Consider the following 17,896-nt stretch of genomic DNA (forward strand, 5'->3'; position numbering starts at 1 on the left):
GGGACTCTGACTCAAATGGCTGGTGTGGGGCTCAGGCTTCAGTATTTAAAGCTCCCCAGCTAACTGAAGCAGCACTGCCTTAACTCCTAGCACAGTGTCAAACTCACGGTAAGTTCTCATCTAATGCCAGCGAAAACTGGTTATCAGTGTGCTGTGAATCAAACCAGAGCCACTGCTTTTTAAGTCTATGCCATTTAAAATAGATGCTATTTGTGTCTGAGCATTTTAACGGGACTTAATGCCATTCACAACTGCTCATATTGAGAAGTTTGCAGTTTTTCACAGCTCAGTTTTATAGACATCTACTAGTCCCGTTATGTTCGGTAAACTTGCCTCAACAAGCTAAGAGAAAATGCCCCAAATTAGCACTCCTACTGTTCAGGAGAGTGTATTTTGTCTTTCTATAACTGCTTCAATTCCAGCACTTAGCAGGAAGGCATTTAAATTTTTATTGTATTCCTATCTACCAGAAAAAAGGATTTACAAGTTTGACACTAAACAATCATAGATGGAAGATTTGAAGTAAGATCATACATTTTACACTGAAGCATAATGTAGCTATCACTGAATGCAGACTGACACTTAGGATAAAATCCATCCAACTTTCCCTGTGACTTTAGGGAGAATGGAACATATTCATTAAAGAATGTCCCACAGAATTTCAAATGTCAAAATACAATATAATCATATAGAGAAAATCCTTCAAGTTTAGTAATAGAAATTTCATTACACTGCTGAGAGAGAAAATTGCCAGTTTGTAATTATGCCTCTTTCTCCACAGGTATCACTCATTACAGAAACTAGAATAACATCATGGTAATGAGATTCCTAAACAAGAAAGTAGTAAAAACACATGAGCACCTATCAGATGACCCACATTATGGATAAAATATAGTTTGCTCTCTATTGTCATGATTTTAGTTTGTTCATAAATAAAGCAAACAATATAAGAAAAGCAGAAAAGGCTGCTGATTTAAATTTTACCTATTGATAAAAATATATTTGAGAAAGCATCTCGAAAACTCCAGGAGCAGCCCCAATCCTGCTCGCTCTGTTTGCTTCTAGGAAGTCCAAGTCTGGCCTTCTGGTCATTAATTGACAGTCTGCACCCATGACACACCATCATCTGTCCCAACTGTCCTTCTCTTCCTCCTACATCCTCTTCTTGTGCCTTCTATGATTTCTGTTCCATAACCAGAGAACTTTCCTGTATCTTTTACGTCGTCTTGGAATTCTCTTTATTTCCTAGCCTTAAGAATCATCTGAGAATCTTTTAAAAATCCCAAAGCCCAGGCTATGGCCAACACTAATTCAATCACAATTTTTAGTTTTTTTTTTTTGAAAATCCACAGGTTATTCCAATGTGCAATTTTAAGAACCAGTGACTTATTGGTTCTCTATTATATGAGTTTTTTTCTAATACTTTTCAAAACTTGTCCCTCTTTTTGACAGATGCCTGACAAAATTCCTACTCTTGATTAAACCATGCCTTCTAGAAAGAAAGTCACACAATTACAAGGCTGATTCAATTTAGTCTTGATTACAATTCTGAAAAGATCATTCAATATTACCTAGATATCCTACTATGGTTCCCTAGTATTTTCATGCCTGGAGTGGTCTATTTCATGCTTCTACTTTCTTCTCAAACATCACTTATTCCTTCCGCTCCCAGATGATGACCTCATTTGAAAGTATAAAGCTATCGAACCTGAACTACTTAGCCTTCATACAACTCCACTTACAACCAACCTATACCTGTATCCAGAAATTGACATGGAAACAATGAGTTTAATTTGAATGAATGAGTGAGCAAATGAATCAATGAGTCCCACTGATTCCAGATTATTTATGACATTTCAGTTTATGTATTAACATCTGATGTCATGGGGAATATGTGTTTTATGATTACGACATGAGTTTTCAGTTTCCTAGACTATTGTGTTATATTAGTGAAATGTTACCAGTTTTGTTGATTTAACTCTGCTAGTTCCGTACTTTTTAAATGAGAAATTTGAATCATTTATGTTTTGAGCTATACCCAGAGAGTTATATGCAGCATTAATATTTCAAATTGAATGAAGGTGTACTCATTTACAAAGTGTTCTTCTATAACACTATCCCCAAGAGGAAGAAGAAAATGACAACCGAGAAAGCAAGGCTTGTGTTGCAAGAATAATTCTTACTTTAGTTCAAAGGCTTTCTGAACAAGTGGAATACGAACATGACAGTACTGAAAGTGATGCATTCACTCTGCATTTGAATCGCTATCTATATATGATAAAACTAAAGTAGATGAAGTCAAATCAGAGGGGAAAACAAAGCAAATTCCTTTGAAATAAAACTAGCAGTAAGCTCTCGATAAAAAGATTCCCCCCCACCAAAAAAAAAAAAAAAAAAGTTACTGAAAACAATTTTCTTAACATTATTAGATGAGATACCTAATTATCTGAAAATGAAGAAAATTATTTGGAGTTAATTGTTTGTTGCAACTTTCTCCGTTACCACCGCCTAGTCTAGGACAGGGTTACAAAGAGCTTTCTGAAAAGCCACAACATTTTTCACAAAAACCAACTTGAAACTCAGGGATGGCAACATTTTAATGCAGCTTATTTTTGAAACTTACATTTAGAGAATTATTAAATGATACTTCATTTTCAAAATTATTTAAATTTTCTTCATTTTGTTTGGATACCTGATTCTTAAAATTCCATTCTGCTTTGTCCGTCAGTATTTTAAACCTGCAAGATATGTGCTTCATGCTTACAGTTTAATTTATGCTCTACTTGCTATTGTAAAATGTTTATGTACATTTATATTTAAAATTAGTGAAATAATGTAGTTTCTTCTCTCTAGAATTCTAAACAGTCTTTAATAAAAAACACTATCAATGCCATTATTTTGGCATTATATGAAATTAATACTGTAGTAGTCTTCCCTTATCTGCGGGGGATATTCTCCAAGAACCCCAGTGGATGCCTGAAATCACAAATAGTCCCAAACCCTATATATACTATATTTTTTTCCTATACATACATACAAACCTATGATAAATTTTAATTCATAAATTAGGTACAGTAATAGATTAACAACAATAACAAATAATAAAATAGAATAATTATAACAATATACCTAATAAAAGTTAATGTAAAAAGTGTTCTCTCCCACTCTTTATCTCTCTCTTTCTCCATAAATCTTATTATACTATCTAATATACATATATTAGAAAAAGGTGATCACCCTTTTTCTTTCTGTGATGGTGTGAGATGATAAAATGCCTACTTGATGAGATGAAGTGAGGTGAATCACTTAGGCAATGTGACATAGCCTTAGGCTACTACTGATTCTCTGAGGATAGGTCAGAAAGAGGATCATCTGCATCCGGATGGAAGTTAACTGGGTGGTAAAGTGAAACTGCAAAAAGCAGAACCTAAAGGGGGGACCACTTTATCAGTACTGACTTCTTCCCTAGTACTGAGATCACTGGGCATAGTAGCCCATGTGCTTGCCTGACCACCCCCCTTTATAGCAATTCCTGATGAGTCACACAATGAGGTCATGTGACTACTCCCTCTGCTTCAGATGACTGGATAGGAAACAATAGCACTTCCAACATAACCACATAGCTACTAGAAACCTGGGCAAAATATATCCCTATCCTCATTTTTTTCTCCTTTGAATGGCTTTAGCAGTTTATCCATATGCAATTAACATATATTTAGTGAGGTTATCCTATGTGTATGGCAAATATTTTTTATTTTATATTTATTTTTAGCCATCTATTAAATATGCTTAACTAACCAGTGGTTACAAAGGGTAGCAAGGCATAGCCATATAGATTATCAATGATCTTATGTCTTATTTTTCTAATCTGTATTCTTTTAGTTATGTTATAAATACAGAAAAAAGTAAACCACAAACCCATTCAGTCATCAACACTGGGTCTTTCTTGCTGAAGAATTCATGATATTTTAAAGTGATGACAACCACTTTTTTTTTTTTAAAGATTTTACCTATGTATTTGACAGAGAGAGAAAGAGAGAGCACAAGCAGGGGGAGTGGTAGGCAGAGGGAGAGGGAGAAGCAGGCTCCTTGAGGAGCAGGGAGCCTGACTTGGGGCTTGATCCCAGGACCCTGAGATCATGACCTGACCCGAAAGCAGACACTTAACCGACTGAGCCACCCAGGCACCACAACAACCACACTTTTTCATTCAACTTTCTAATCAATGAATGATCACTAAATTCATTTCCTTAGACCCAGTTTTTTTCATTTATTTGAAGTTTAATATTTCCAAATGACTTCAGTCTCACTCCAGTACATCAGTCCTATTCTTACTTGACTTTTGATTTCATTGCAGGGCTTCCTTGTGCCTTTCTATCTACATTTGTCTAACTGAAGTTACTCGTAAGTTCCACCAACAATCTCCTAACCCAATTTCCTATATATTTATATGACATTTTCTGTTCATCTCTATCACTGTATCTAGTGCATGCACTAGTATAAAGATACTTGTCTGCTTACTTGTCTGTAATCCCTTTTGGGTTTTGAGACCTTGAGAGCAAGAACTATTTTTCACCTCAGAATATCTACCACTTAGCAATGCTTGGTACACAGTGGATACATATAAATGTCTGAAGCATGAAGGAATTTTGTAAATTGTGTTAAAACACATTCTAGAATGTGTTATGCATATGTTAAATTTATAGTTTAAATTGATATATATATATCAATTTACTAACTTTTAAAATTGAACTTACTTGAAGTCAATCTGCCTTCTTTCTTTCTCTCTCTGTTTCTGTGTACATAGAAGTTCTCTGCACAGGTATGCCCGAAAAATATTAAGTTTTATCTAATGCCCACATAGACTAACACATGAACACCATATAGTAGATACATAATAAATGTTAACCGATCAATATATATCCTAGAAATCATCCTAGAAATGAAAACTAGCTGAGGTAACCCTCAGACCCCTTCATACGTGAAAGCTAAGTAAGGTGTTTTGGCAGCAACATTCAGTAAATGTCACTATGAATTAAAAACAAAAGAAGTAATATTTACTCTTAGACTTACTACAGAAATGGTTTAATTTACCACATATATCAACTTGGAAAATGTCATCTGATTTCTAACAAAGAATTATTACATTTACTCATGTCTTAAAGAGGAAATGAATGAAACATTTTAAGAAACTTTTATTTTTAACCATGTACCATTAGGCAAGATTCTAAAGAAATACTCTTAGATGGAATTGGAACATCAGTATCCAAGACCTATTTATTTAATGGAATAATTAATAATATTAAAAATAGTTAACAGTAAATTTAATTTTAAATTCAACTAACTTAATTTAAATAAAAGTTAATGATGAGCTATGTGCCTGGCAATATCTGAGTCTCGTAACCATATTAAATCATTTCACCCTCAAAATAGTCGTCTGGGGCGGGTGGTACTCCGTTTTATCACTGAGCAGATGAAGGCCCTGAAGGCAATGCATCCTACCCAAGTCACCCATCTAGAAGTCTTGGATTCCCACTCAGAGAGCTTTCTTAACCGCTTTGCTCTACCTTTTCCTAAAAGATATACATTAATTATACTATGGTGGCTAATCTACATATTGATATAAGAATTTCTTTAAAAATTTTCTCAAATTGGAAATCAGAAGAAAAAGACAACCAACCAGCTGCTGTATTTTCTAGCCGTACAACATTACGCACATCCCTTTACCTTCACGAATTGCAGTTTCAGCAAAATGCGACTTGGGACATTGACCTAGCACACCTTAGTACTCCTCTAACTTTTTCCCAAGGTTTCTTTTAAACTAAGACATGATATAGAAAAAAAAATTATGAAGATTAAGTTAGATGATGCATAGGAAAGTGCTTTGGAAAGTATAGAATGCCATGTCAATATAAATTTACTTTTATTCATATTTATTATTTTAACTCTCATACGATGAATGAAATATAAAAATATAAACATAATTTAGCCATCCCTGCTCCCCTCTCCTGTATTTGATTCTTGCAGATGACTACATGGTATTAGAATAAGAAATATAAGTGTATTTATTCATAACCAATTAAATAATCTAGCAAATAAAAAATTCACAGCAAATATTCCTCTGCTTTACCCAGAGTGAAAGAATTTTTTTGAAACTCAAAATTAGGAGTATATAAGACAAAAAACCAGCAAAACAAAACAAATCAGCCAAATTGGTATCATTCTGAGAAAATCAGTACTGATCCTAATGATTTGTGATGAACAGCACACATATCTAAGTGCCTAATGAATTTATGTAAACATGTTTTAATAAAAAAAACTGTAAGAATGTGTTTTCTTCTCTTAACTTATTCTTCCTCTACTAAAGAAAAATAAAAATAAAATTTCAGAAAGCTAACAAGTTTAAAAATGCCTAAAACATGAATAAACAACCAAGTTGCTCCTCAGTCAGTCTCGAAAAATTTCTTAAATTGATCTTTTTAAATATTAATTTCTTACATGCCACTTGAAAAAAATTACTCTGCTTATAACTACAACTGGTGATTGCAGCTAATGAACTACTGCTAAAAATATTACAAGGTAATATTTTATATATATATTTATCTATCTATTATATACATAGACATCTATCTGATATCCTTTTTTTTTTTTTAGAAAAATGTGAAAGCCTTGTGATGTGCTAGATGCTGTGCCAGTTGCTACTAGTTCCTGGAGATAAAATAGTGAATAAGATACGGATGACCCCTCTTTTCACTGAGTCTTAAATTTACCAAGGGAGTTATATATTTAATAGTTTTTCAAATGTAATTTTGTTAAGTGCCATGAAAGGTAAGTATAGGGTAATATAAAAATGTATGACAGGGAAAACTAGCATAGCATGAGGCTTTAGGAAAAGCTTCCCCAAGGAAACGAGATTTGCAGATGAAGGATTTGGTCAGGTATGGGAGGGAATGTTTGAGTGGAATGCTTCTCAGAAAGGAGAACTGCAAATGTATAGAGCTCAGAGTTGAAGGAGGTTGGTACATTCAGTGAACTGAAAGAATGCTTGCTTGGCTGGAGCAGAGCGATCAACAGGGAGACCCACAGGAGACCATTCATGAGAGCCTTACAGGTCAGCTGGAGGACACCAGTCATTGAAGCCATTAAGCAGGACAGTGACATGATCAGGAAATGGAAAAAAAACTTAAAGTCATGATAGCTCATAGGGAAATACTAAACTTCATAAAACAACATCAATAATCAGAAATTATAGAGCTACTTGGAGATTATTGATTTTAATGTCTGTAGAGAAATGCTAAGATTTAGATAATAGGACAGAGGGAATAAAAAAAAAGGTGTTATATTGGTGTTAAGCATTAGGAGCCATTTGTTTTAAGGACAAAAGAATAAAACTTCAAAGATCTCTTAGTCCTATATCAAAGAATAATCCCAAGATTATATTTGATACCACAAATATGCTCACTTTATAGACCTTACAGAAAGAGATGTTAGAAATAATTATGTTTTTTATTGTTACTATTTATTGTTACTATGGGAAGAGTTTTCAAAACAGAACAGATGCTCAGCCTGCCCTAGGTGGAATATATACAGTTAAGGTGATTATTAATATAAATACTTCACAAAGCTTATGAAATTACTGAGATTTGTTAATGTCCTAGCTGTCCATGACCCATTTTTACCCTCATGGAATATACACCAAGACTCAGGAAATAATTTTTTTTTTTTAATATTTTAAAAGATTTTATTTATTTATCAGAGAGAGAGAGAGCACAAGGAGGGGGAGAGGAAGAGGGAGAAGCAGGTTCCACACTGAGCAGGGAGCCAGATGTGGGGTTCGATCCCAGGACCCCGGGATCATGATCTGAGCCAAAGGCAGATGCTTAACCGACTGAGCCACCCAGGCGTCCCAGGAAATAATTCTTAATATGAATTTGAATCAGATCTTTCTTATTTAAAAGTTATCAATATTAATTTAACTAAGGCTCTTAAATCTCTGTCATGTGTAGTCTGTTTGATGCTTGCCTGCAGGTTCTATTATGGGCTATAGGCTAGAACTGTCTTCCACAAAGGACGACAGTCTCAGGAAAAGGACTTTATTAAGTACTTCAAACTACCCACACTCTCCACTCACTAGGTATAGGCTTCTAAATTGACATTGCCTACACAACTTCCAGACTAAAGCAGTAAACTGAGTCAAGATTACTAGAATTCTTTTCTTTTTTTTTTTTAAGGATCTTTTTTTCTTTTTAATTATTTTTTTTAAGCAGGCTCCATGCCCAGTGTGGGGCTCAAACTCACGACGCTGAGATCAAGGGTCGCATTCTCTACTCACTGGGCCAGCCAGGTGCCCCAAGATTACTAGAATTTTTGAATGCAGTGGCTTTCAAGAATTAATGACATAGGACTGAGTGCATAAACTCGGAGGTTTTATTTTGGTTCTTTGTTTGGAAAACTGTTTTAGTTTCCACACATACAAGGAAGCCCATTCCATTTCTTTTTAAGCTATCTTAGAGTATAACAACTTCATGAACTGCTTTTGAAAATGAAATAAAACACTAAAAAAAAATCTCTCACTAACCCCCCACTTCTCCTTACTTTACATGGTAACATATTTACACAGGTTCATAGACCCTATCTTTTTATCAGGATATAATTGAAAAAATTGATTGTGCAATTAAGGCCTTACTGGAATGGCTATATTTGCAAACAATGTTTATTGGGTCAGTGAAGACCAGTTGCTTTTAAGGAACTGAGGCTGATTCTACTTATGGATATAATGCCTGCAAACTCCACTCAGGGAACCTGGCCTGCAGCCTGGCTGGCTCAGTGCAGTCTCCCACATCGGGAAGGTCACTTCCGGACAGCTTAGGACTATTAACAAATTTTGTTGATCCTAGGAGAGGAATACACCCAAAGGTATAGGCTATACAGGTGAAATATGGTGTATAGTTTATAGGGGTGGGCTTCCTAACCTCAAGTTAGCAAACAATAGAGACTGATTGCCTGACTGACTGAATTAACAACAGAGACTTTTAAAAGTCCAATCTGAGGTTCCTTATACAAATTTCCAGATAAAAATGAATTAATTTGAAGCTCTTCTAAGGCTTTCACTATAGAAAAGTAAGTCAGCCTCTCATATACATTTCCCAGCCTTTCTATCTCTCTCTTTCACCAGTCTAAAAACTGGTGAAATCTCCTAAAGCTTAGAAATGCTCAAATGACCGTTGTTGACCAAATAGAACAGAAAATATTATTTGTTGACTTCTATATCTTATCATTCAAGATCCTTAGGACAACAATGACCTTTGAATATTCATAGTTTTCCTATTTTTAAAATAAATATATATAAATATTTTTGTCTATCACAATATCCTTTGCCTTGGTTTTCACATTTATAATATAAACATACTGGTGTACAATTACCTCAAAGACCAATAATCTTAGCTTGATATGTCATGCCATGACAATTATATCTTTCTTATGTTTAATGTGCGAACACTAATATAATAAACTCCAGTGATTAAATTCAGAATAATTCTAAGTTTTAAAAATAGTTCACCCCACTTGTTGACAAAAACATTAAATAAAATGCCAGCTATTAGACTACTTTTGCATCATGTATTAGTATAACAATGATTTTACAGTAATTTAATTTGTGCAGCTTATATAGGACAGTGTATAAAAAAACAAAGTTGTAATTTTCTGTTTTAAATCTGAACAGTAATTCAAACTATTCTACATGATTTATGTCATATGTAATATTAGTTAACGTTCTGAACATAGATGGGATATGTGTTCAACTCATACTTACCCATAAAATTGAGATAGCCTTCTCCACCAAGAGCATGAGTAATGAGTCGAATCATTTTATGAAGCTGTATTCCACGATCAATAACTGGAGTAAATGGGGTCAGAACACTCATGTTGGTATACATTTCAGCATCCATCAACCAAAATGCCAGTGTCTTGTCCCCAACAAGTGCCTATGGAAATAAAAGTCACTGAGATAAATGCAAGGAATAGGTACTAAGCAGTTGTGATTTATACTAGAATAACACATGATTACACGGGATGGGAAACGATGAAGGAGAGGTGTTTGAATTAATATTAATTTCATGTGTTTTTCAATAGTTGCTTTCTATGTAGAAGGAGAACAGGTAAAATCAGGTGAGCTGGTCAGAGAGAGATCAACACTATTTTCAGGATGGATTTTTATTTTTAAAGAGCTTGGTGAAAACTCAGGATAAGCCACCTGAATATTTGTTATACCTGAGCTGATGCTTCAAATTCTCTGAAATTGGAATAAATATTTATTATAATGTTGAGAATACTAAATTTTATTTTATTTTTTAAAATTTTTTATTGTTATGTTGATCACCATACATTACATCATTATAAATAAACTTTAAAAATAGCTTGCATTACCATGATTTTGTTTGTTTTGAAAGAATGGAAGACTTTCTTAAAAATCATTTATATGTATATGTATTTATATTTATGTATATGTATTTATATATATAAAATATGTACATATATATAGTAAAATGGACCCTATTCCCCTTCAGCAGAGGGCTGACAGCTTTTCCTTAAAATGTAAAATTTGCTTTCTCATTGAATTTGGCATCTAATCTAAAATTAGTTTATTTTATACGAAAATATAACAGTTGATAAATGGGGCAGGTAATTCAGAAACATCCTGAGTAGTAGAAGAGAGCGTTCTTAACAATCTGAATTATTTTAAGGGCCAAAAAAGAATTGGCTCAGAATATGGTTCCTGGCTAAGAATTTTCAGAGTTTGATTAGATGGTAATTGTCATCTATATTACTTGAGTTCAAACTATTTCACTTTATCAAAGTAGACTCTTTGTTCTCCAACTTATAGATAAATATTTTAAATCTAAACATATAAAGTGAATGTGTACAGTTATGGACTGAACTGTGCCCACCCCAAATTCATGTTGAAGTCCTAACCTCCAATGTGACTATTATTTAGAGAGAGGGCCTATAAAGAGGTAATCGAGATTAAATAAGGTTGTAAGAGTGAGGCTCTAATCCAATATGAGTGGAGTCCTTATATGAAGAAGAAGAGATACCAGGGATGAGTGTGCACAAAAAAAGACCCTGTGAGAACAGAAAGAAGATGGCCATCTACAAGCCTAGGGCAGAGGCCTCAGGAAAAACTGAACCTGCTGACACCTTGATCTTGGACTACCAACCTCCAGAATGGTGAGAAATAAATTTCTGTTGTTTAGACCACCCGGTCTGTGGAATTTTGTTATGGCAGCCCTAGGAGACTGAAACACATATCAATAAAATGCAGCTTCAATCTGACATACAACTTCGAATGCTATAGAAGCGTGGCTCAATAGTAGGCTCCATTGTTAAAGAAGTTTGAAGACAACGTAGATCTATTTGTTAAATAGTTATTAGTACTGGTTCTTTTTTTTTTAAGATTTTATTTATTTATTTGACAGAGAGAGAGACGCACAAGCAGGGGGTGCAGCAGAAGGAGAGGGAGAAGCAGGGAGCCTGACGCGGGGCTCCATCCCAGGACCCTGAGATCATGACCTGAGCCAACGCAGATGGTTAACCAACTGAGCCACCCAGGTGCCCTATTTTTGCTTTTAGAAAGAACTAGGAAACTTGCATCTTTTTGTATATTCCAACAATTTGTAATAAAAGGCAGAATTACCTGAATCTTTAAAGTATGAAATAATTCTATAATTTTCTGTACATTTTGGGAAGAAAACTATAAAAATAATCTGTTTCATCTTCAATTTGTTTAATCCACTCATTTATTCTTTTATTCATTTATATAAAATAAATGTATCTAGGGAGCTCAAAATATGTTATAATTGCTAGGAGTTTGCAATATAAAGAATTTATACATGCATCTTAGTTTTCATATTGTTATGTATTTGGTGAGAGTTCCTCCATGGTTATATTATCCATTTTTAATTTTTTAGATTTTGGTTCTGATTTTTTGTAGGTATTTGATTTGCTCTATGGCCAATTTAAGTTGAAAAGAAAGCCCTGCCCTGATTTGGAAGATACAAAATTTAATATAGGTTCACATCATGAGTCAGAAAACTTTCTGTAAAGGCTACCTAGTATATATTTTAGGCATTGTGGGCCACTTGCTCAGTCTCCACTACTTAAATCTGCCATTATGGCTCAAAAGCACCCACAGACAATACATAAGTGAATGAACACGGCTGTGTTCCAATTACCTTTACAAAAATAGGCAGCAGGCAGAACTTGGCCCATGGGCCTTAGTAGCTGACCTCTGGTCTACTTAGACTTTTTTTTAAATTTTTTTTTAAGATTTTATTTATTTATTTGACAGAGAGAGACACAGCCAGAGAGGGAACACGAGCAGGGGGAGTGGGAGAGGGAGAAGCAGGCTTCCCGAGGAGCAGGGAGGCCGATGCGGGGCTTGATCCCAGGACCCTGAGATCATGACCCGAGCCGAAGGCAGACGCCTAATGACTGAGCCACCCAGGCGCCCCTAGACTTTCTTATTAATTAGAGAATACACCTGAAAATCCACCTGTTTACCTTAAATGGTCAATTTCTTCAAAAATAACAGGCTTATTGTTTGAGCTTCAATTTTCTTAATACACATACTGGAAATAATTTCCTTTTTTTTAAAGATTTTATCTATTTATTTATTCCTTTTAGAGAGAGGAGAGAGAGAGTGTGAGCCAGAGGAGGGGCAGGAAGAGAGAGAATCTCAAGCATACTCCACGCTGAGCATGGACCTGGATGCAGGCTGGATCTCAGGACCCTGAAATCATGACCTGAGCTGAAACCAAGAGTCAGACGCTTAACTGACAGAGTCACCCCGGTGCCCCATGCAAATAATTTCAAAAATTTTTACTGTCTCCTTTTTAATGTATAAAGAGTACTTATGTTGCTTATGCTTATAAGGATTGATATGGCTTTATATAACTAAATGGCCTTTGTTCCCCCACTTACTTATGTTTATTGAACAACTACTAGAAGCAGTCACAGTGCTAAGGCTGAAAATCTAAAGGTAATGGAAACAAATGTTCTGCCTAAAATGTGATGAAAGCATGGAGGATGAGGCAACTATTTTTCCCTATACAACTAGATGAGGTCTTGAGGGAGAATATGACATCTGAGGCAGGACAGTAGGACTTCACAGAAGCTTCCCAGGTGCACTAGACACTTGCAGGTGTGTGGGGGAAATTACAAGATTGGAACAAGGTTGACTTATTCAGGAATGGGTGGGAATTTTATTGTACTGAAGAATAAAATGTTTGGAGAGGTGAGCAGAGAATGAAGGTGGAAACTCTGGCTTACACCAGAATATGAGTGGGCTTGAATAAGAAGATTTAATCAAAAGATCTGGGTTGACGAAATGAGCTTTGCTCTTTGGAAAATACCTCAGGCTGCATTAGAAAGGATGGGCCGAAGCTGGACAAACAGGGGTCAGGGTAATTACCTAGCAAGAGATTTCAGTGATTGCAGGAAAAAAATGATGAAAGCTTATCAAAAGGCATAAAAGAAAACCTCTAGAAGGAAATCTAAAATGGAAATTAAAATTAACCTGGATCAGCACCAATGTTCCTCTCGTTACAACAAAGGAAAACATGTAAGAGAACACTTGCAACTGTCATTTACAATTTTTTAATTACAGTTTGGCAGAGTAAAAATAGTGCTGCATTTTGAAGCTGGAATTTATAGATCTGCAAAATAATTTTAAAATGTTTTTCAAGTATAAGCAGTTTTCACGTAAAGATAGATATAAATTATATTAACTGTATTAAACTATAGAGATTTGCATTTAGATAGGTTTGTATTAGATATGTTAATAAATACAAAGAAAGCCAGAATTAATTTGTACACATATTCATTTACCTGATCATGGCTCTCTGCATAAGCAATGCACTTTTCAAGGTAGCGTCTGTTTGTGAGTGTGTGCACAATATCGCCCATATTCCAATCTTCATCTTTAAACTCTTTAAGTAGCTAAATGCAAGAGAGAAAATAATTTGAATAAACCATTATTGTTCTCACCTTAAGTCACTATCTGAAGGCATCCATCATATCAATCCAAATTACTTGACATGTAGATACAAGGGCACCCATGTAGCAAAAACATCTTTGGTTAAACTTTTTACTAAAATCAAAGCTTTTATACAGACTGACCAAATGACAGTGATGTGGGGTGTGGGTGTGTTTGCTTTTGTGCAGATGGTTTGTTCACGGCACTTTGGGCTTTTTTCAACCTTTTTTTCTCACTGTAACAACTGCTACCTCTTGATTAAGACCACAGTGAAGTGTTACTGTGCACATTATCTTTTTGTCACTTTCACAAGAGAGAGATATACTTGCTGCATTTTTAGGTTTGAATAAAGAAAATTTTAGCAGGAATAATGTTTTGTTCCATTCTTTAAAAAAAAAAAAATGATAACTAAAAAAAAACCTGTCATTTCAAAGTTTAAAGACTAATTATCATGAAATAATTACCATCTTAACAGACCACACATTTCTTTTTTTTTTTTTTAAGATTTTATTTATTTGACAGAGAGAGACATAGCGAGAGAGAGAGAGAGAGCACAAGCAGGGGGAGTTGGAGAGGGAGAAGCAGGCTTCCTGCTAAGGAGGGAGCCTGACACATGGGGATCGATCCCAGGACCCTGGGATCATGACCTGAGCCGAAGGCAGATGCTTAACGACTGAGCCACCCAGGTGCCCCCAGACCACACATTTCTTTCTCCATTTCAGTTATCACTCAGTCTCCAAGCTGGCTTCTGCTCTATTTCGATGCAAATGACCTTGCCAAGATTGCAGATGACTGTCTCTTAGGTAATACTTTCTCTTTCTTAGGCAACTATTTGCTGTATGTGTTGAGAGTGCTGACTCTATCCCTTCCCATGAGACACTTTCCGTCTCAGTCTACAGTGTGAGACTCCTGATTGTTTTGTTTTGTTTTCCTACCACTCTAGGCATCCTGCAGTCTCTCCCTCTGCCTATCCTATAAAGCTGGTGCTCTTGAAAGTTACTCCTAAAAATAGCCTCTTTCTTCTACTCAATACACTTTTTCTGCCTGGGTTCATTCCTCTGTCTAAAGTGTCAATTGTACTCTGATAGGCAGAATTCTAAGATGGTCCCCATGATTCCTGCCCCTCCAGATTCACATCTTTGTGCAATCCTTTACCTAAAGTGGAGGTGGGACCTTGGAATATGATGGATGTCCTTTGAAGAAATCATGAGATAGCAACTGAGTAATGTTTTAAGTTACTAGATTTGTGGTAATTTGTTGCACAGCAACTAATGCAAAACTAAGGCAGATTTTGGTACAAGAAATGGGGTTCAGGCCTCCTTGAATCTTCCTTTGTTGACTTTTGTCCAAGGAATTCAGATGTGTTTAGCCATCTCTCAGAACTTCAATGTGAATCGTTAGACACCACACAGCAGACTGTGTTAGGCAGAATAATAATGACCACCATAGATGTTCACATCCTAATGCCCAGAGCCATATTCATGTTGCCTTACATGCAAAAGGACTTTAGAGGTGATAAAGTCAAATACATTGAAAGGGAAAGATTATCCTGGATAACCTGGATGGGTCCAATGTAATTATAGGGATCTTTCTCAAAAGGGGGAGTGAGTTGTCAGAGTAAGAGAGAAATCTGAAGATGCTACCTTGCTGGCTTTGAAGATGGAGGAAGGGGCCACGAGCCGAGGAGTGTAGGTGGCTTTTAAAAAACTAGAAGCCTTTAGAAAAGGCAAGGGAACTAGAGCCTCCAGAAGAAGTGAAGCCTTGCCAATGCCTTAATTTTAGTCTAATAAGATCCATTTTAGATTGTGACCTACAGAACTATGAGAACTATATAATAGTAAATTTGTGTTGTTTTAAGACACTGTTGTGGTAATTAGGTACAGCAACAATTTCACACTAATGTATAGACCTACACAAATATGCCCACTTAATTTTTGACTACCGTGCAAACACAAATCAATGGAAGGATAGACTTTTCAACAAATCACACTAAAAGAGTCAGAAATTGCAAAAAAAAAAAAAAAGAAAGAAAGAAAGAAAAGAAACAAACTTGAACTAAGGAACTAAGTCTTAAACATTGATTGCACAAAAATTAATTCAAAATGGACCATGGACTTAAATATAAAAGTATAAAATGTTTGAAAGAAAACATAGGAGAGTCAAAGAATTCTTAGACTCGACACCAAAAAAGGTCTCTATAAGAAAAAAATGATAAACTGGACTTCACCAAATTTAATGTAGACAAAGAACTTTTGCTCTGTCAAAGTCCACATGAACAGGATAAAAAGATAAGCAACAGAATGGGAGAAAACATTTGCCAACTACATGTCCAATAAGAGTTTAATTTAAATTATATAGAGAACTCTCAAAACTCCACAGCAAACAAATGATCCAATTAGAAAACGGTCAAAAGATATGAATAGACATTTCATCAAGGAGGATATATAGAAGGCAAATAAACACATGAAAAGATGTTCATCATCATAAGCCACTAAGGAAATGCAAATTAAAACCAGAGTTAGATATCACTACACACCTATTAGAATGATTAAAATAGGTGCAAGGATGTACAGAAACTGGATCTCTCCAACATTGCTGGTGGGAATGTAAATGGTACAGTTGCTCTGGACAAGTTTGGCAGTTTCTTAAAAAATTAAATATCCAACTACTCAAATATCCAACTATTATATGACCCAGTAATTACACTTTTGTGCATTTATCTTAGAGAAATTAAAATTTATGGCCACACAAAATCTGCACACACATGTTTAGAGCAGCTTTATTTGTAAGAGCTAAAAACTAGAAACAATACTGATGTCTATAATGGGTAAATGATTAAGCAAACCGTGGTATATCCATACCCTGGAATATCATTCAGCAATAAAAAGGAATAAACTACTGATACATGCAACAACCTATATGAATCTCCAGAGAATTTTGCTGAGTGAAAAATGGCAATCCCAAAAGGTGACATATTATATGATTTCATTTATATCACATTCTTTTTTTTTTTTTTAAGATTTTCTTTATTTATTTGACAGAGAGAGACACAGTGAGAAAGGGAACACAAGCAGGGGGAGCGGGAGAGGGAGAAGCAGGCTTCCCGCTGAGCAGGGAGCCCGATGCGGGGCTCGATCCCAGGACCCTGGGATCATGACGTGAGCTGAAGGCAGACGCTTAACGACTGAGCCACCCAGGCGCCCCTATATCACATTCTTGAAATGAAAAAAAAAAATTACAGAAATGGAGATCAGAGTGGTTGCCACAGGTTAAAAAGTGATTGGAACAACATGAAAGAACTTTATGGTGATGGAAATATTCTATACCTTAACTACATCAGTTGTCAGTATCCTAGTTGTGAGACTTTGGAATACTGGTTAAGAGTGCACCAGATCTCACTGTATTACAACTGTTCTTACAACTGCATGGGGATCTACAATTATCTTCATATAAAAAGTTTAATTGAAAAACTTTATATAATAAAAATACAAGGTGCTTGGGGCGCCTGGGTGGCTCAGATGGTTAAGCATCTGCCTTCAGCTCAGGTCATGATCCCAGGGTCCTGGGATCAAGCCCCGCATCGGGCTCCCTGCTCGGAGGGGAGCCTACTTCTCCCCCTCCCTCTGCTTCTCCCCCAGCTCATGTTCTCTCTCTCTCTGTATCTCTGTGTCTTGAATGAATAAATAAAAAAATCTTTAAAAAAAAATACAAGGTGCTTAATAAACATTTGGTGGAATTAATGTGTAATGAATGAATTCAATTAAATACTTACATCAATTTAACATAAAAAGGTGAAAAAAGGTAGGTAGGTAATAAAAATGACCGACAAAATGAAAAGAGATGCTGCAAATTTGCCATATTTTA

General features: G+C 35.4%; 1 protein-coding gene across 2 annotated transcripts in view; it reads right to left on the reverse strand.

The window, feature by feature from the left end:
- The window catches only part of GBE1 (1,4-alpha-glucan branching enzyme 1), a 275,317-nt gene that overhangs the window by 61,016 nt on the left and 196,405 nt on the right, over positions 1–17,896 (reverse strand). For both annotated transcript variants that reach the window (XM_032406324.1, XM_032406325.1), the window contains exons 11-12: positions 13,885–13,995; positions 9,812–9,983 (exon numbers count right to left, since the gene is read on the reverse strand). In XM_032406324.1, coding sequence (XP_032262215.1) covers positions 9,812–9,983; positions 13,885–13,995 — 283 coding nt within the window. The remainder of the gene's footprint in view (positions 1–9,811; positions 9,984–13,884; positions 13,996–17,896) is intronic.

Source organism: Phoca vitulina, unplaced genomic scaffold (genome assembly GCF_004348235.1).
Source record: "Phoca vitulina isolate PV1807 unplaced genomic scaffold, GSC_HSeal_1.0 scaffold8, whole genome shotgun sequence".
Classification (NCBI taxonomy): domain Eukaryota; kingdom Metazoa; phylum Chordata; class Mammalia; order Carnivora; family Phocidae; genus Phoca; species Phoca vitulina.